At 47.2% G+C, this 21,047-nt stretch overlaps 1 protein-coding gene across 2 annotated transcripts in view; it reads left to right on the forward strand.

The window, feature by feature from the left end:
- Nucleotides 1-20,699, forward strand: part of adgrd1 (adhesion G protein-coupled receptor D1) — a 349,877-nt gene extending 329,178 nt beyond the window's left edge. For both annotated transcript variants that reach the window (XM_086011896.1, XM_086011897.1), the window contains 2 exons: nucleotides 7,034-7,126; nucleotides 19,540-20,699. In XM_086011896.1, the coding sequence (XP_085868022.1) occupies nucleotides 7,034-7,126; nucleotides 19,540-19,635 (189 nt within the window). In that variant the 3' untranslated portion in view covers nucleotides 19,636-20,699. The remainder of the gene's footprint in view (nucleotides 1-7,033; nucleotides 7,127-19,539) is intronic.
- Nucleotides 20,700-21,047: the final 348 nt, after the last annotated feature.

Consider the following 21,047-nt stretch of genomic DNA (forward strand, 5'->3'; position numbering starts at 1 on the left):
AGTATTAAGGACCATATTTGCCAGGAATGGGCTGCCGGAGCAGATATGTTCTGATAATGGACCGCAATTTGTGTCCGAAGAATTCAGAAAGTTCTTAAAGAACAATGGGGTAAAGCACTACACGTCCGCCCCATACCATCCCGCCACCAATGGATTGGCTGAAAGGTTTGTCCAGACCTTCAAGAAGGCCATCAAGGCCATGGGTAATGAAGACATAAAACTTCAGCACAAGGTGGATAACTTCTTATTTGCATATAGGAATGCAACGCATATGGTTACTAACCAAACTCCCGCCATGATGTTCTACAATAGAAACCTAAGATGCCGGCTGGATTTGGTCAAGCCCAACATCCAAAGGGACGTGGAGAACCGGCAGTTTCAGGGCATGAATGAAAGGCCAACTAGGGCCTTCCAGATAGGCCAACCAGTTTTGGCCCGGGACTACCGTACCGAGAAATGGCAGCCTGGAACTATCTGCACACGACTAGGACCACTAATGTATACCGTGGACATCGGAGACAGCATAATAAGGCGCCATGCTGACCAAATCATCAAGTCATCCGAAAAGGGACAACCTACACCACCACTCTATACATCTAACGATGAAGTAGAGATACCCATATCTACCTCCGATCCGGTGATACTGGAGCCCGATGAACCCGACACTGGCCTTCAAGCCGAATCAGCCTTGCCAGAAGAACCTACTACACCACCAGAAACTACTACACCCCCGAGGCGTTATCCGGACCGAGTCAGGAAGCCTCCTGAGAGACTAACTTATAATTAATTAATACAGCAATGTATATTATTTTGCATATAACATGTAATTAATAATTACTTAAAATATGATGTACTGGTTAGCTAGAAGGGGAGGGATTGTGGTGTATGTGCCTTTAAGAGCAATTATGGTGTATGTGCCTTTAAGAGCCCCAGGTGTGCGTAATGCCGGTAATTGCCACTTGGGCTATATAAGCCTGTGTATTGTGTATATCCTTTAGAACCCCCCCCCCAGACTTGCTTAGTAAATACCTGTGAACCAACTCCTGTCTTCAGTGTCTTTATCTACACACGGACACGACAGCTCTCACGAGACTTCACATAAAAACTGTTGCCTGTCACTCCAGGTTCTGCAACGAGCAGAACTTAAATATGGAATAATTCAGGTCATTTCCAGGAATTTGTTTATAGTGGGATTGCATCATCAACAATAAACAACTTGCATTTATATAGCGCCCTTAACGTTGTAAAACATCCCAAGGCATTTCACAGGAGCGATTATCAAACAAAACTTGGCACCAAGCCACGTAAGGAGATATTAGGTCAGGTGACCAAACGCTTGGTCAAAGAGTTTCGTTTTAAGGAGCGCCTTAAAGGAGGAGAGAGGCGGAGAGGCTTCGGGAGGGAATTCTAGAGCTTAGGGCCGAGGCAGCTGAAGGCACGGCCACCAATGGTGGAGCCAAGGAAGTGCAGAGATGTGCAAGAGGCCAGAATTGGAGGGGAGCAGAGATCTCAGAGGGTTGCAGGGCTGGAGGAGGTTACAGAGATAGGGAGGGTGGCGAGGCCATGGAGGGATTTGAGCACAAGGATGTGAATTTTTAAATCGAGGCGTCAGCGAGCACAGGGGGACAAGGACTGTGTGCTCATGTGGAAGGTAAACACCGACACGGACTGGTTGGGTTTTATGTTGGTGTGTAAACTAGAGTTCGACCAACAGTTTAGCATCCCATCACACTGGAACTTCAGCAGTGAGTGCTCCAACAGCTGGTGCTCGCAGACCCTGACCCGATTGTAAACGGAGTCTCCAATACCGGCAGTGACCTTGAGACTAACCTGCCCTCTGTGCTGCGCACACTGTAAATTCACCCTCAGCTGTGATGATCTCCCATCCGAATATTGTCTTTGTAACTTGGCCTCATACTTGAAATCGAATGCATTAGAATGAGCCGAACTCATCCTTTCTGGTCACAGCCCATTGAGTTCAGTTGTTGTATTGTGATGGAGGTAAGATAAAGTACACTGCTATCATTTGAGATTGGTTTCGTTTAAAAGCAGGACATTACATTGTGAAGGAAGGGAACTATATAACCGCTGAAACAAAACATTATAATTGGACGGTTGAGCTGTGCGAATCGGGCTGTTTGCTCAGAGAGCTTGTTTTAATTTCATTGTATCCTCCACAGCATCTGCTACCCGCCTCTTACCATCGCTCTCGATTCTAGCCTGGACTCCAGTTTATAAATTAGTGATTAATGTAACGATGTAGGAAGGGCTGAGCGCTTACCAGAATGGCAAAAAGAAACTCCCCGATTTGTGCCGGTCTGATTATTCCCCGTAAACTGTTACCCGTGCGGTAAGCTCGGTTTTGAGGCCACTCGCCTAGCGGAATCGAGGCGTTAGCGCCCTTAGAATCACAGGGAAATACTTACCCTGCCCTGTGCCAGCTGCCATTCTGTCGGGGTCCTCAGAACAGGTGTTCTGGCGCAGCCTGAAGCGAGTGTACGGCTAATTTAAATCGGGGTCCTATGACGTTAATAGGACTGAGTCATTTTAGGACGCGGACTGGTCGATCAAGCGTTGCGTTCATCCTGTACTTTTGCTTCAAAGCCTCTTTGACACTGGGATTGTTTGTCTGTACTTGGGAGATGTGGGTGCCGTTGGCAAGGGCCATCCTTCGGCTTTGGGTTTACACTAGGGTTCGTTTAGTTCATGGTTCGGGAGACCAGTGCTTATAAGGTGACATGGTCCCCCCCACCCCCACCCTGGGATTTACATTACTGAACCCGACTCCCTTAACCCAGTTGCAAAATTGTAGAGTCAGTTTCTCATGGGGGTTTCAATTCTGCTGTTCAGATGAGAGGCTCAGATTGATCGCACCAGAAAGTGAACGTGACAAGTGCTGCTAGTCTTTCCAGAAGAGATACTTTAGACTTAACGTCCCTTTAGACATTACATTAAACATGAAATGATTGCAGTTTTATAGGATTCAAGATACAGTGATGGGCGAACAGGACTCGGTGCGAGTTAGGACACGGGCAGCGGAGTTTTGGATGCGCTCAGGATTACGGAGGGTGCAAGATGGGAAACCGGCCAGGAGTGCGTTGGAATAGTCGAGTCTGGAGGTAACAAAGGCATGGATGAGGGTTTCAGCAGCAGATGAGCCGAGGCAGGGGCGGAGTCGGGTGATGATACTGAGGTGGAAATAGACGGTCTTGGTGATGGAGCGGAGATGTGGTCGGAAGCTCATCTCGGGGTCAAATCGGGCGCCAAGGTTGTGAATTTTTTTTAAATTCGTTCATGGGAAGTGGGCGTCGCTGGCACGGTCAGCGTTTATTGCCCATCCCTAACTGCCCTCAAGGCCAGCGTTTATTGCCCATCCCTAACTGCCCTCAAGGCCAGCGTTTATTGCCCATCCCTAACTGCCCTCGAGAAGCGAAAGGTCTGCTTCAGCCTCAGACATTGGCCAGGGAGAGGGAAGAGTCGGTGGCTGGGGAACAGGACTCTGGATTTCTCTGAAGTTTGAGAGTTGAAAAGCACTGCATGAGCGCAGCAGTTGAGATGCAGAGCGTGGCTCCCGGCCTGACTCAACAGGGGACCTCAACATCAAGGACATCCAAGGTCCTTAGGGATTGAGGTCAAGACCGGAGTTTCTGAGATGAGAAGGTGTGACCTTTTACACAAGGACATTTGATGCAGCTCAAAGTGTTCTGTTTTATTGATTTTTTGGTGATTTTTATTTAGCTATAGATTTGTGCGGTGAGCAAGACTGGCTCCGACTCAGACTTTTGCTGCAGCTGGGCCCCAGCGTATAAAAGAAAAGAAAGACTTCCTATAGCGCCTTTCACGACCTCAGGACGTCCCAAAGTGCTTTACTGCCAATGACGTGCTTTTTGAAGTGTAGTCACTGTTGTAATGTAGGAAACACAGCACCCAATTTGCGCACAGCAAGATCCCACAAACAGCAATAGAATAATGACCAGACCATCTCTTTTAGTGATATTGATTGAGGGATAAATATTGATCATGACATCGGGGAGAACTTCCCTGCTCTTCTTTGGGATCTTTTACGTCCACCTGAGAGAGCAGACGGGGCTTCGGTTTAACGTCTCATCCGAAAGATGGCACCTCCGACAGTGCAGCACTCCCTCAGTACTGCCCTGGAGTGTCAGCTTAGATTTTTGTGCTGACGTCTCTGGAGTGGGACTCGAACCCACAACCTTCTGACTCAGAGGCGAGAGAGAGAGAGACTGAGCCACGGCCGACAAAGTTAAGATTGCCAACCCTCCAGAATTGGCCTGGAGCCTTCAAGAAATAAATATATATTAATGATCTGGACGAGGGAACTAGATGTAATATCTCCAAGTTTGCAGACGACACAAAGCTGGGTGGGCGTGTGTGCTGTGAGGAGGATGCCGAGAAACTCCAGTATGATTTGGACAGGTTGGGTAATTGGGCAGAAGCATGGCAGATGCAATATAACGTGGATAAATGCGAGGTTATCCACTTTGGTGTCAAAAACGGGAAGGCAGATTATTATCTGAATGGCAATAGATTGGGAGAAGGGGAAGTGCAACGAGACCTGGGTGTCCTTGTGCACCAGTCGCTGAAGGTAAGCATGCAGGTGCAGCAGGCGGTTAAGAAGGCAAATGGTATGTTGGCCTTCGTAGCGAGAGGGTTTGAGTACAGGAACAAGGATGTCTTGCTGCAGTTGTACAGGGCCTTGGTGAGACCACATCTTGAGTATTGTGTGCAGTTTTGGTCACCTTATCTGAGGAAGGATGATCTTGCCATGGAAGGAGTTCAGCGAAAATTCACCAGGCTGATACCTGGGATGGCAGGAATGACGTATGAGGAGAGATTGGGTTGATTGGGCTTGTACTTGCTGGAGTTTAGAAGAATGAGAGGGGATCTCATTGAAACTTATAAAATTCTAACAGGACTAGACAGACTAGATGCAGGAAGGATGTTCCCGATGGTCAGGGAGTCCAGAACCAGGGGTCACAGTCTAAGGATAAGGGGTAAGCCATTTAGGACAGAGATGAGGAGGAATTTCTTCACCCAGAGAGTGGTGAACCTGTGGAATTCTCTTCCACAGAAGGCAGTTGAGGCCAATTCATTAATTATATTCAAGAAAGAGTTGGATATATTTCTTAAGGCTAAAGTGATCAAGGGGTATGGGGAGAAGGCAGGGACAGGGTACTGAATTTGGATGATCAGCCATGATCTCATTGAATGGCGGAGCAGGCTCGAGGGGCCGAATGGCCTACTCCTGCTCCTATCTTCTATGTTTCTATGAATCTCGGGATGACACTGCTGGGGGCAACAACCCGGGAGAAAAATCATAGGGTTGAAAATTGTGTGTTTCATTTTCTTTGAATACTTCTGTTTATTAGTTCTAAAAATATGGGAGATGGGAGAAAAGGCTGATTAACTGACAGCCAGGAACCATCCAATCGGGTAACGAGAAGTCTGTTTGCTTTCTGATTGGCTGTGGGAAGGCGGGGCTCCGCGAGGACGGACATGTCGGATGACCAATGGCGGGAGAGCGGGGGCGGGGCGTTTGGAGGCCATGTGATGAAACCTCCAGGTATACGTCCAATCAGAGTTGTTAAAGATACAACTCCTGAGAGGCTGCACTTCCGAAACCCTGTGCAAGTTTCAGCAGCTGAGTGTGATTGCATTAAAATTCATAGGGGGAAAAATTCAGTATCGTCCTGTTTGGGGCGCCATTATCGGCCGTGCGCAAAGTTTAGCGCCTGGCACTAAATATCGCCTCCGACGGCAAACTTGGCTTTTATCGCCCCTGGAGGTGATTGGTGCGCTAAATCAGGCGCTTCACACCTGTCTTAAGGCGCAAAGGCCGAGGAGCGAGGCGCTACCTCAGAGCGCTGGCGAAGCAAGGAAGGGCAAATCAAAATGAACCTGCAAAGTGCTGCTCAGTACTCAAAACTCCTTCACACAGCGTTGAATCTCTCCAGAAGTCTCTCTCTCTCTCAGAATGCGTGGTGCAAAAATGTCACCGACAAAAAAAGGCAGGAAGCGGTCGCCTTTAAATAGCGCTCCCCCAGTCCCTTTCTGACTGCAAAACGCTCCCCTCAACCTGTCGTTGCTAGCGGCAGGCGGTAAGGCAGGGGGCGCCACTCAATATCCGGTCCGGGGCGCTACCAGGGCGTTGCACACTCGACTGACGTCACGATCTGCCAGCGCAGGAGATCGTGGTGGTAGTGCTTAGCGCCACCGTAAAATGTCCAGTTAATTTCGCGAGCGGCGCAAACATCGTCGCGCCCGGGCGCTAGTTGCTTTGCGCCCCATTAGCGCCCTCTTAAGGCGCTAACGGGAGGCGCAAACAACTGAATTTTTCCCCCTAACTGTCTCTCGCAAATAACTTTGAAATGGAGTCGATGGAAAACAATGTTTTGTGAAGTTACAATGTGCTTGGAAAGTAATGATGCGATGAGGCAGTTTCCTGCAATCAGTTTTGAGAGTTTTTCAAGTTAGAAAGACTTGCATTTCTCCAGCACCTTTCACGACCTCAGGATGTCCCAAAGCACTTTACAGCCAATGAAGTACTTTGTGAAGTGTAGTCACTGTTGTAATGTAGGAAACACGGCCAATTTGCGCACAGCAAGCTCCCACAAACAGCAATGTGATAATGACCAGATCATCTGTTTTTGGTGATGTTGGTTGAGGGATATATATTGGCCCAGGACACATCTCCCCTGCTCTTCTTCGAAATAGTGCCATGGGATCTTTTACGAGATAGCAGACGGGGCCTCAGTTTAATGTCTCATCTGAAAGACGGCACCTCCGACAGTGCGGCACTCCCTCAACACGGCGCTGGGAGCGTCAGCCTAGATTTTTGTGCTCAAGTCTCTGGAGTGGGACTTGAACCCACAACATTCTGACTCCGAGGCGAGGGTGCTGCCCACTGAGCCACAGCTGACACTACTTAACAGGATATTACTAGTCTTCCAGAAGATTAATAGTCTGTTCCATCCCAGCTGTCCTAATGTCTTGTTTTTGTTTAATCTTTTAGGTCAGAGCTGCTCTTAAGCACAAAACTAAAGTCTGGTCCCTCAACAGTAGCTCCATGCGCAACATCAACGTGAAACCTTTCAACTCGGACATTGTAAGTGTGATCCCCTTGTCTTGCCTTGGCTGGCATGTACACATAGGCACTAATTCAAACTGGGAGACCTGCAGAATCCGTACCTAAGGAAGGATAGACTTGCCTTAGAGGCGGTGCACTGAAGGTTCACTAGATTGATTCCTGGGCTGAGAGGGCTGTCCTGTGAGGAGAGATTGAGTAGACTGGGCCGATACTCTCTGGAGTTTAGAAGAATGAGAGGTGATCTCATTGAAACATACACGATTCTGAAGGGGGATTGACAGGGTAGATGCTGACAGGCTGTTTCCCCCTGGCTGGAGTGTCTAGAACTAGGGAGCAGTCTCAGGATAAGGGGCCGGACATTTAGGACTGAGATGAGGAGGAATTTCTTCACTCAGAGGGTTGTGAATCTGTGGAATTCTCTGCCCCGGAGGGCTGTGGATGCTCAGTCGTTGAGTATATTCAAGGCTGAGATAGATTTTTGGATTCTAAGGGAATCAAGCGATATGGGGATCAAGCAGGAAAGTGGAATAGAATCATAGAATGGTTACAGCACGGAAGAAGGCCATTCGGCCCGTCGAGCTCGTCCCGACTCTCAGCTAGTCCCACTCCCCTGCCATATCCCCTTAGCCCTGCAAAATGTTTTCCTTCCGATACTTATCCAACTCCCTTTTGAAATCCATGATTGAATCTGCCTCCATCACCCTTTCAGGCAGTGCATTCCACATCCTAACCACTCACTGCGTAAAAAGTTTTTCCTCATGTCAGCTTTGGTTCTTTTGCCAATCACCTTAACTCTGTGTCCTCTGGTTCTCGACCCTTCTGCCAATGGGAACAGTTTCTCTCTATCTACTCTGTCCAGACCCCTCATGATTTTGAACACCTCCATCAAATCTCCTCTCAATCTTCTCCAAGGAGAACAACCCCAGCTTCTCTCGTCTCTCCACGTAACTGAAGTCCCTCATTCCTGGAATCATTCTCGTAAATCTTTTCTGCACCTTCTCTACATCCTTCCTAAAGTGCGGTGCCCAGAATTGGACACAATACTCCAGTTGAGGCCGAACCAGTGTTTTATAAAGGTTCATCATAATTTCCACACTTTTGTACTCTATACCTCTATTTATGAAGCCCAGGATCCCGTAAGCCTTTTTAACAGCTTCCTCAACCTGCCCTGCCACCTTCCAACGATTTGTGCACACACACCCCCAGGTCTCTCTGTTCGAGCATCCCCTTTAGGATTGTACCCTTTAGTTTATATTTCCACTCCTCATTCTTTCTACCAAAATATATCACTTCACACTTTTCTGCATTAAATTTAATCTGCCACGTGTCCGCCCATTCCACCAGCCTGTCTATGTCTTCCTGAAGTCTATCACTATCCTCCTCACTGTTCACTATACTTCCAAGTTTTGTGTCATCTGCAAATTTTGAAATTGTGTCCTGTACACCCACATCCAAGTCATTAATATATATCAAGGAAAGCAGTGGTCCTAGAACCGACCCCTGGGGAACACCACTGTGTACCTTCCTCCAGTCCGAAAAACAACCATTCACCACTACTCTCTGTTTCCTGTCACTTAGCCAATTCTGTATCCATGCTGCCACTGTCCCTTTCATTCCATGGGCTTCAACTTTGCTGGCAAGCCTGTTATGTGGCACTTTGTTGAACATCTTTTGGAAATCCATGTACACTACGTCAATCGCATTGCCCTCATCAACCCTCTCTGTTACCTCATCAAAAAATCGATCAGGTTGGTTAAATACAATTTGCCTTTAACAAATCCGTGCTGGTTTTCCTTATTTAATCCACACCTATCCAAGTGACTATTAATTTTGTCCCTGATTACTGTTTCTAAAAGCTTCCCCACTACCGAGGTTAAACTGACTGGTCTGTAGTTGCTGGGTTTATCTTTACACCCTTTTCTAAACAATGGTGTAACATTTACAATTCCCCAGTCCTCTGGCACCACCCCCGTATCTATGGAGGATTGGAATATTACGGCCAGTACCTCCGCGATTTCCACCCTCAATTCCCTCAGCATCCTAGGATGCATCCCGTCCGCTCCTGGTGATTTACCTACTTTAAGTACAGCCAGCCTTTCTAATACCTCCTCTTTATCAATTTTTACATTATCAAGTTTCTTCACTATCTCCTCCTTCACTATGTCTATGGCAGCATCTTCTTCCTTGGTGAAGACAGATGCAAAGTACTCGTTTAGTACCTCAGCCGTACCCTCTGCCTCCATGCCCAGGTCTCCTTTTCGGTCCCTAATCAGCCCCACCCATCCTCTTACTACCCTTTTACTATTTATATGCCTATAGAAGACTACCCCCAGTTAAACATTCTTATCTAGATTGCTCCCTGTCCTTTTCCATAGCTAATCTAAACCTTATGATACTATGATCACGATGATATTGGTTCCGGCCCTGTTGAGGTGCAACCCGTCTGGCCTGCCCCAGGAATCTAATGCCCTCCCTCCTGCACCATCTCTCCAGCCACGCATTCATCTATTCTATCCTCCTATTCCTGTACTCACTAGCTCATGGCACCGGGAGTAATCCGGAGATTACTACCTTTGAGGTCCTGCTTTTTAATCTCTTTCCTAGCTCCCTAAAATCTGCCTGCAGGACCTCATCCCTCTTTCGAGCTATGTCGTTGGTACCGATATGGACAATGACCTCTGGCTGTTCACCCTCCCCCGCTCAGAATGTTCTGCAGCCACTCAGTTACATCATTGACCCTGGCACCAGGGAGGCAACATACCATCCTGGAATCACGTCTGCGGCCGCAGAAACACCTGTCTGCTCCCCTAACTATCGAATCCCCTACCACTATTGCTCTCCCACTCTTCTTCCTCCGCACACCCCCCCCACCCCTCCCCCCACTGTACAGCTGAGCCACCCGTGGTGCCGTGGACTTGGCTCTGACTGTACTCCCCAGAGGAACCATCGCCCTCACCAGTACTCAGAACAGAATACTGGTTGGAGAGTGAGATGCACTCAGGGACCTCCTGCACTACCCGCCTGGTCCTCCTTTTCTGTCTGGTGGTCACTCATTCCCTCTCTGCCTGCGCACTCCTTAGCGGTGGGGTGACCACCTCCTGAAACGTGCTATCCACGAAGCTCTCAGCCTCACGGATGCACCACAGCGACGCCAGCTGCTGCTCAAGCTCTGAAACCCGGAGTTCGAGCTCCTCCAGCTGACGACATCTCCTGCACACGTGGTCGTCCAGGACACGGGAAGCGTCCTGGATTTCCCACACGGCACAGGATGCGCATTCCACGGAACTGAGCTGCCCTGTCATGCCTCTATTTAATAGACTAGTAACTAATTTACAGAAACTTTAGACTAAGATGGATCTGATTCAAGTTATTAATATAATATAACAGTTATTAATTTAATATACTATTAACTGTTACTAATCTCCAAGTTTCTGCTTAACTATTAGCCAGCTATTTAACCCCGGCCCCTAACTTGAAGAATAAAAAAACAATGTGACCTTCACCACCCAACCAGTTACCAGCTATCCTGTGATGTTACTCCGGGATTTTTTCTTTTTTCTCTCTCCTCTCTGTTCCCGGCCAGGTTCACTGCTCCGCCAGTCTGGGGCTTCTCGCCGCCGCTCCTTATATCCGGCTCTCCTCTCTGTTCCCGACCAGGGATTGCTGCTCCACGAGTTGAGTTCGAAGATCGGACATGATTTTATTGAATGGCGGAGCAGACTCGAGGGGCTGCATAGAAACATAGAAGATAGGAGCAGGAGTAGGCCATTCGGCCCCTCGAGCCTGCTCCGCCATTTAATGAAATCATGGCTGATCATCCAAATTCAGTACCCTGTCCCTGCTTTCTCCCCATATCCCTTGATCCCTTTAGCCTTAAGAAATATATCTAACTCCTTGAATATATTTAATGAATTGGCCTCAACTGCCTTCTGTGGTAGAGAATTCCACAGGTTCACCACTCTCTGGGTGAAGAAATTCCTCCTCATCTCAGTCCTAAATGGCTTACCCCTTATCCTTAGACTGTGACCCCTGGTTCTGGACTCCCCCGCCATCGGGAACATCCTTCCTGCATCTAGTCTGTCTAGTCCTGTTAGAATTTTATAAGTTTCAATGAGATCCCCTCTCATTCTTCTAAACTCTCGCAAATATAAGCCTAATTGACCCAATCTCTCTTCATACATCATTCCTGCCATCCCAGGTATCAGTCTGGTGAATCTTCACTGCACTCCCTCCATGGCAAGAACATCCTTCCTCAGATAAGGCGACCAAAACTGCACACAATACTCAAGGTATGGTCTCACCATGGCCCTGTACAACTGCAGCAAGATATCCTTGCTCCTGTACTCGAATCCTCTCGTTACTAAGGCCAACATACCATTTGCCTCCTTAACCGCCTGCTGCACCTGCATGCTTACCTTCAGCGACTGGTGCACAAGGACCCCCAGGTCTCATTGCATTTCCTCTTTTCCCAATCTATTGCCATTCAGATAATAATCTGCCTTCCTGTTTTTGACACCAAAGTGGATAACCTCACATTTATCCACATTATACTGCATCTGCCATGCATCTGCCCAATCGCCCAACCTGTCCAAATCATACTGGAGTTTCTCTGCATCCTCCTCATAGCACACACGCCCACCTTTGTGCCGTCTGCAAACTTGGAGATACTACATCTAGTTCCCCCATCTAGATCAGTAATATATATTGTGAATAGCTGGGGTCCTAGCACCGATCCCTGCAGTACCCCACTAGTCACTGCCTGCGACTCGGAAAAAGAGCTGTTTATTCCAACTCTTTGCTTCCAGTCTGCCAACCAGTTCTCTATCCAAGTCAGTACCTTACCCCCAATCCCATGTGTTTTAACTTTGCACGCTAATCTCTTACGCGGGACCTTATCGAAAGCCTTCTGAAAGTCCAAATACACCACATCCACTGGTTCTCCCTTATCTATTCTACCAGTTACATCCTCAAAAAATTCCAGTAGATTAGTCAAGCATGATTTACCTTTTGTAAATCCATGTTGACTTTGTCCTATCCTGTCAGTGTTTTCCAAGTGCTCTGCTATTACGTCTTTTATAATGGACTCTAGCATTTCCCCACTACCGATGCGCTTACTGGTCTATAATTCCCCGTTTTCTCTCTACCACCTTTTTTAAATAGTGGGGTTACATTAGCTACTCTCCAATCCATGGGAACTGTTCCAGAGTCTATAGAATTTTGGAAGATGACCAGCAATGCATCTACTATTTCTAGGGCCTTCCTTAAGTACCCTAGGATGTAGATTATCAGGCCCTGGGGATTTATCGGCCTTCAATCCCAACAATTTCCCGAACACCATTTCCCTACAAATACTGATTTCTTTCAGTTCCTCCCTCTCATTAGACCCTATGTTCCCCGACATCTCTGGGAGGTTATTTGTGTCCTCCTTTGTGAAGACAGAACCAAAGTATGTATTTAATTGGTCAGCCATTTCTTTGTTCCCCATTATAAATTCCCCTGATTCTGACTGCAAGGGACCTACGCTTGACTTCACCAACCTTTTTCTCTTCACATATCTATAGAAGCTTCTACAGTCAGTTTTATGTTCCCTGCAAGCTTACTCTCATACTCTATTTTCCCCCTCTTAATTAATCCCTTTGTCCTCCTTTGCTGAATCCTAAACTGCTCCCAATCCTCAGGTTTGCTGCTTTTTCTGGCCAATTTATATGTCCTCTCCTTGGATCTTATGCTATCCCTAATTTCCCTTGTTAGCCACGGTTGAGCCACCTTTTTTGTTTTATTTTTATGCCAGACAGGGATGAACAAATTCCGTAGTTCATCCATTCGGTCTTTGAATGTTTGCCATTGCCTATCCACCGTCAACCCTTTCAGTAATATTCCCCAATCAATCCTACCCAACTCGTGCCTCATACCATCGTAGTTTCCTTTATTTAAATTCAGGACCCTAGTCTCTGAGTCAACTACTTCACTTTCCATCTTAATGAAGAATTCTATCATATTATGATTGCTCTTCCCCAAGGGGCCTCGCACAACAAGATTGCTAATTAATCCTTTCTCATTACATAATACCCAGTCTAAGATGGCCTGATCTCTAGTTGGTTCCTCGACATATTGGTCCAGAAAACCACCCCGTATACACTCTAGGAATTCCTCCTCCACATTATTGTTACTAATTTGGTTAGCCCAATCTATATGTAGATTAAAGTCACCCATGATAACTGCTGTGCCCTTATTGCACGCGTCTCTAATTTCCCGTTTAATGCCATCCCCAACCTCAGCATTATTGTTCGGGGGTCTGTATACAACCCACTAATGTTTTCTGCCCCATGGTATTTCTCAGCTCTACCCATACAGATTCCACATCATCAGAGCTAATATCCTTCCTTACTATTGTGTTAATCTCCTCTTTAACCAGCAATGCTACCCCACCTCCTTTTCCTTTTTGCCTGTCCTTCCTAAATATTGAATACCCCTGGATGTTGAATTCCCAGGCTTGGTCACCCTGGAACCATGTTTCCGTAATCCCAATTATATCATATCTGTTTACATCTATTTGCACAGCTAATTCATCCACCTTATTACGAATGCTCCTCGCATTAAGACACAGAGCCTTCAGGCTTGTTTTTTAACACTCTTAGTCCTTTTAGAATTATTATTTACTGTGGCCCTTTTTGATTTACGCCCTTGATTTCTCTGCCTTCCACTTTTGCTTTTCTCCTTCCTGTCTTTTGCTTCTATCCTTGCTTCCCTTTCCCCTGTCTCCCTGCACAGGTCCCCAACCCCCTGCCATTTTAGTTTAAACCCTCCCCAACAGCATTAGCAAACACTCCCCCTAGGACATCGGTCCCGGTCCTGCCCAGGTGCAAACCGTCCAGTTTGTACTGGCCCCACCTCCCCCAAAACTGGTTCCAATGTCGCAGGAATTTGAATCCCTCCCCCTTGCACCATTCCTCTAGCCATGTATTCATCTGAAATATCCTTCTGTTTCTACTCTGACTAGCACGTGGCACTGGCAGCAATCCTGAGATTACTACCTTTGAGGTCCTATTTTTTAATTTACCTCCTAACTCGCTATATTCAGCTTTTAGGACCTCATCCCGTTTTTTTACCTATATCATTGGTACCTATATGCTCCATGACAACTGGCTGTTCACCCTCCCCCTCTAGAATGCCCTGCAGCCGCTCCGAGACATCCTTGACCCTTGCACCAGGGAGGCAACATACCATCCTGGAGCCTCGTTTGCGGCTGCAGAAACGCCTATCTATTCCCCTTACAATAGAATCCCTATCACTATAGCTCTCCCGCTCTTTTTCCTCCCGTTCTGTGCAGCAGACCCACCCATGGTGCCAGGAAGTTGGCTGCTGCTGCCTTCCCCCGATAAGCCATCTCCCTCAACAATATCCAAAGTGGTATATCTGTTTGAGAGGGGGATGGCCACAGGGGACCCCTGCACTACCTGCCTGCGCCTACTACTCTGCCTGGCGGCCACCCATTCCCTTCCTGCCTGTGCAGCCTTTACCTGCGGTGTGACCAACTCCCTAAACGTGCTATCCACGATGTCCTCAACATCACAAATGCTCCAGTATGTATCTATTCGCAGCTCCAGCGCCGCAATGCTGTCTGCCAGTAGCTGCAGCTGGATACACTTCCCGCACACATGGTCGTCAGGGACACAGAAAGTGTCCTTGATTTCCCACATCGTGCAGGAGGAGCATGCCACAGGGCCGAGCTGTGCTGCCATGACTTACCCTTTAATTAATTCAAATTAAATTAAATCAAATCAATACCACTAATTACACTACAATTAAATGATATACTCAAGGGCCCTTGTTTACTAGCACTCCCCGCTACACAACAGAGACCTTAGAAACTATAAACCACAAAAACTAAGACCTTCTAAACTTTATAAACTATTAACCTTAACTGTCAAACTATAGAGTAGTATAAATACTCACCTGGCCGTACTCACCCAATCAGCTGCTTCCTCTTGCCCGCATCACTTTTTGAATTGTGACGTGGCTCTGGAACACCGCTGCCGGTCTGCGAGATTGGTAAGCCTGAGGAAAAAAGCCCGCAAAAGTGAGTTTGAATACTCACTGTACTGCCGCTCTCCTGCTGTTCCCGACACCGGTCTCTGAGGAAAAAAGCCCGTGAAAGTCAGCTCATACAAAAGCAAAATACTGCGGATGCTGGAAATCTGAAATAAAAACAGAAAACGCTGGAAATACTCAGCAGGTCAGGTAGCATCTGTGGAGAGAGAAACAGAGTTAACGTTTGGGGTCAATGACCCTTCGTCAGAACTGTCGACTCCTGCTCCTAATTTTTATGTTCTCATCAACCTCAGTTTTAAAATAAAAGCAAAAAGGAATTGGTCTATTTTGGATTGGTCTACAGGTGGAGAGAGAAACACAGGACAATCATTGTCCGAGAGTAAAACCATTCAAAAGAGGAGATGGTTTATCAAGAGGAAACATTGCTAAAGACCATTGACCTCAGCACCACTCAGTTGTACTTTAAAGACACAAAGCACATCTTTAAAAACTATTTTCACCAGTCTTTCTTTCTGATTTCTCTCCCCTCCCAACATCTTTGGCTCTCACGTCATGTATCACCCACCTGGCAATACACAGATGGTGTAACGGTTAATTTGACCAGATTGTTTGCCAAGAGTTGAGAAACAGCTGTCTGCTTTGCTCTGCCTGAAGGTCGAGCGAGACTTCCAGTCCGCAGTGACTCAGTGAAGAGCCGAGGGAGCTGGAAGACCTTAGCAAGGACCTTGTGACTCTCAGACGAGCGTTTCCTTGCAGCACCATTTGCTCATTGAACGAATGTTGCCTTGTGTCTGACGCTGATCTTCCAGAAGGAAGGAAGGGCAGTTGCTTCTGTTAATGATGGTACTCTGTAGCTAGGAGCAGGAGCAGGCCATTCAGACCCTCAAGCCTGCTCCGCCATTCAATTATAAAATAAAAACTAAATGTGCTGGAAATACTCAGCAGGTCAGGCAACATCTGTGGAGAGAGAAAGAGAGTTAACGTTTCAGGTCGATGACCTTTTGTCAGAAATTGAAAAAAATTGAGATATAACAGGTTTTAAGCAAAGAGGCAGGGAAAGGGGGGAGGGGAGGAAAGAACAAAAGGCAATCAATATCTATGATAGGGTGGAAGGCAAGAGAGATTAAATGACAAAGTGATGATGGTACAAGGCTAAAGGGAGTGGTAATGGGGCAATAAAAGAAACAGTACGATAGCAAAATACTGCGGATGCTGGAAATCCGAAATAACAACAGAAAATGCTGGAAAAACTCAGCAGGCCAGGCAACATCTGTGGAGAGAGAAACAAGAGTTAACGTTTCAGGTCGAAACCCTTCATCAGAACTGAGAAAAAAGCAGGAAATGAAACAGATTAAAAGGCAGTTTGGGGGCTGGGAAATGGGGGAGGGGATGAAAGAAGAGACATTAAGAGATATTCAAGGTGAGACGAGATGGTAATAGGACAGGTAAAGAAACAAACAATGGCTCTAGATGAAGTGTGAAATGCGCTGGCAGAGTGAGAGACAGCTGCCATGTGGGAGAGAGAGGAAAAAGGAAAAGGCACAAACCAAAAGTGTGGATAAAAAATATAAAAATATAATAGGGGCCGAGGTTATGATCTGAAATTGTTGAACTCGATATTGAGTCAGGAAGGCTGTAAAGTGCCTAATCGAAAGATGAGGTGCTGTTCCTTGATTCAATTAGATTCATTTTGATTGTGGCTGATCTGCACCTGAACTCCATCTACCCGCCTTGACTCCATATTCCTTGATTCCCTCACCCATCAAACATCGATCGATCTCAGCATTGAAAGCTCCAATTAACCCCCAGCATCCATAGCTTTTTGGGGGAGAGAGTTCCAGATTCCCACCACCCTTTGTGTGACGAAGTGTTTCCCGACATCACCCCTGAACGGCCTGGCTCTAATTTTAAGGTTATACCCCCTTGTTCTGGACTCCTAACAGATGCACTGTTAGGAAGTGTTTAAGCACGGGAGGATTGGACAAGGCTGAAAATGATCTTCTGTGGTCGAACAGACGCTCTTAACCTTCGATGGTGTTTGAGGGGAATAATCTGCATGAGCACTGGGACACTTGACATCCTTCTTAAAGTGTGGAGCCCAGAATTGGACACACTCCTCCCGCTGAGGATTAACCAGTGATTTATAAGGGACTTGACCCCCCTAGCAAGAAGGATTATCTCATCTGCCTCGCCCTTCGACCTTCCCATTATTTCTCAAATGTTAATTATCTTTATTAATATTAAAAAGGCTCCGGCACCAAAACTCACTCAGCGTTTTCTGCAAGCTGTCTCGATCGTGAGTGTATTAAAGGAGACAAATGCTGACTTGAATGTTAAGTGTTGAGATAAATTATTCCTCGACCTAGTTTCTTGTCACAGTCCCTCAATCTGCTGATAACCGAATAGAAAAGTTACCACATTTCATATTGTCAGAGGGAATCTTTCCAATGCCTGGCCCTCAGTGGGAGATTTTCACATCTCAGGGTTTGCATGGTACTCGAGCAATGTAGCATCACGAGGGACCTGGCAGCTTCCGACTGCTCTGCATGAAAGATGGACGGGAAGTCTAGCTGTTATAATTTGTCAATTACCTACAGGAAACTCTCGATTTACCGGCACCTAAATAACCGGAAATCTCTGTTAACCGGCAAAATTCAGGAGTAGGTTCAGGTAAGTTTTACTTCATATTAGTGGCAGTTCCTGGATCTGTGGCTGTGTAACTGGGGTTCCTGCACTTGTTGCTAAGCAACAGGGACGCTTGGTCTGTGGCCGGGGTTCCTGCACATGTTGCTAAGCAACAGGGAAGCCTGGATTTGTTGCTGTGTACGGAGCTCTCGTACCTTTTACTATACCTCTCTGTAATCCGGACTTTTTGATAAACCGGCACCACGCCGGTCCCGTCGGTGCCGGATAATAAAGAGTTTCCTGTACCTACCAATAAAAGGAGTTGATTTCCTCTGATGAGGGGAGTCCAGAACACGAGGGGCAGAATTTCAAAATTAGAGCCAGGCCATTCAGGAGTGAAATCAGGAAGCACCTCTTCACACAAAGGGTTAGTGAAAAATTTGGAACTCTCTCCCCCAACAGGCTGTGGGTGCTGAGGATCAATTGGAGCTTTCAAGACTGGGATTGGTAGATTTTTGTTGGGTAAGGGTATCAGGGGATGTGGAGCCAAGGTGGGTAAATGGGGTTGAGGTACAGATCAGCCGTGATCTAATTGAATGGCGGAATAGGCTCGAGGGCTGAATGGCCTCCATAAGAACATAAGAAACAGGAGCAGGAGTCGGCCAATCGGCCCCTCGAGCCTGCTCCGCCATTCAATAAGATCATGGCTGATCCAATCTTGGCCTCAACTCCACTTTCCCGCTCTCTCCCCAGACCCCTGGACTCCCTTGTAGTTCAAATGTGTGTCAATCTCTGTCTTGAATATATTCACTGACTCCGCCTCCACAACTCTCTGGGGTAGAGAATTCCAAAGATTCACAACCCTCTGAGAGAAGAAATTCCTCCTCATCTCCGTCTTAAATGGGCGACCCCTTATTCTAAAACTATGCCCCCTAGTTCTAGATACCCCCACTAGATATCCTCCTGTCCCTATCAGCAAGCTTTTGTTAACTTTAAATAGTCCTTATCTCACTGGGAGAGGGTGGATTGTTTTATGCCAAAATGTGAATTTATTTGCGACAGAAACTCCACAGCACCTCCAACAACAGCAACAACTTGCATTTATATAGCGCCTTTAACGTAGTAAAATGTCCCAAGATGCTGCACAGGAGCGATTATCAAACAAAATTTGACACCGAGCCACATAAGGAGATATTAGGACAGGTGACCAGAAGCTCAGTCAAAGAGGTCGGTTTTAAGAAGCGTCTTAAAAGAGAAGAGAGAGGCGGAGAGGTTTAGGGAGGGAATTCCAGAGCTTGGGGCCCAGGCAGCCGAAGGCACGGCCTCCAATGGTGGAGCGATGGAAATCGGGGGATGCTCAAGAGGGCAGAATTGGAGGAGCGCAGAGATCTCAGAGGGTTGTAGAGCTGGCGGAGATTGCAGAGATAGGGAGGGGTGAGACCGTGGAGGGATTTGAAAACAAGGATGAGAATTTTGAAATCGAGGCATTGCCAGACTGGGAGCCAATGTAGGTCAGCGAGCACAGGGAGTGATGGGTGAATGAGACTTGGTGCGAGTTAGGACACGGGCAGCAGAGTTTTGAATCAGCTCAAGATCATGGAGGGGGTGCAGAGGAGGCCAGAATTGGAGGAACACAGAGTTCTCGGAGGGTTGTAGGGCTGGAGGAGGTCACGGAGAGAGAGATAACAGGTGAAAGAGAAAACATCTTGCAGCTGATCCTCGGAACTGAAGTCTCTTTCCTCTCAATCCCGCAGATGAACGGAAATCGAGTCGCCACCACCCCTACAAAGCTAAACACCTGGGAGAAGAGCACGGACTGCGGTAACCGCATGGATCTGTCCGCCGTGTGACCTCGGAGACCCCGCCTCTGCCATCGTCCCACAGTCCCGGTCCCATTCGCGCTTTTCTCCGAAAGCTCAACAACACCGAATAAACCAGACGTGAGCAGGAAAGAAAGGAACTGTTTACTTATCTCTTTTTTTTTAAAGAAAATGTGCACTTGAGGTATTTATTATACTGGGGTGAGTGTCCGTCTGTCTCGAAGGTGAAACTTGTTACAGGGGAGTAGGATTAGCAGTCGGCAAGTCTGTGAGCTGTGTCCCTGATGGGGAAAACTCGGTGACACCTGTGCTGTCCTGGATTTAACGCGACTGTGCATCTTCTGCCCCTTTGGTGTAGGGGATTGGTCTATGAGTTCTCAAATCATTATGACAAGCACGTGTAACGGTGTACTGTAATTTAAGCTAAATACATTGTTAAGTAATGAAGGTCCTTCCTTCAGATGTGGAAGCATGCGTGGGTGAGAATTAAAAGAAATTACACATGTGCTCAGCAGGAATTTGTAAATAGTTTTGTTGTGACGCAAGTCAGAGACTGAAGTATGTTTTTTTTCTGTATTTCTCTCTTTCTGATATCTGCAGTTTTTTTCTGTGTTAAGGGGTGAATTTATATCTCAGCAGATTCCCATCTCTACTGTCCCTTCCCGCTCAAGTTTTTAAAATCTCTGCTTGGCTTTAAAATCCACTTGGATTAAGGGGTTATTGGGGGGGGGCTGGCGCTTCGCTCTAGTTCCTCAGAGAAACAATCGAAAGCCCTGTTGCTGGGACTCTCTGGCGGTTCCGTGAGTTTAGGCAGTGTGAAGCTCAGCCACACAGAGCAGGAAGGTCCAATGTCCAATTCCCGGCCTGTGCTGCCAAGGGCGGTCTTTCTCGGCCATGCTGGTGGTCAGGTGCGGCAAAACTGGCCTCAGTGCCTGCCCTTGGTTTGACCAATAGGAAATTCGCCAGGGGGTTCCTGGCCAGTAACCCTTGTTGGGTGTCAGGTTCGAGGGGGACAGGATTAATTGGGCTCATCTGTGATTCTGCCCGCCTCCCATAGTCAAACAGCCAGCTGACATTGGGGCGGGGGGGGGGGGTGGGGGGGTCGGTAGGGTTGGATTTTAACTGTTTGGTTTCTGTGAGTTTCCTGCCCACCCGATTTTAACTGGTGGGTCTCATTAACATGCTGCTAACGGTAAACTTCCCGGTTAGACTGGGCGGGAACACGGGAGGGGGGGTGGTGCGGGTAAATGGCTGCTGTCATCCAGAAACTCAGGCAGCTCTTGGCTCTATTCAGAGGGACCTGGGTGTCCTTGTACATGAATCACAGAAAGTTAACATGCAGGTACAGCAAGCAATTAGGAAAGCAAATGGTATGTTGGCCTTTATTGCAAGGGGGTTGGAGTATAAGAGTAAAGACGTCTTACTGCAATTATATAGAGCTC

The sequence above is a fragment of the Somniosus microcephalus genome, chromosome 19, assembly GCF_052327205.1.
Source record: "Somniosus microcephalus isolate GS21.2 chromosome 19, FLI_Smic_1.0, whole genome shotgun sequence".
NCBI classification, from domain to species: Eukaryota; Metazoa; Chordata; class Chondrichthyes; order Squaliformes; family Somniosidae; genus Somniosus; species Somniosus microcephalus.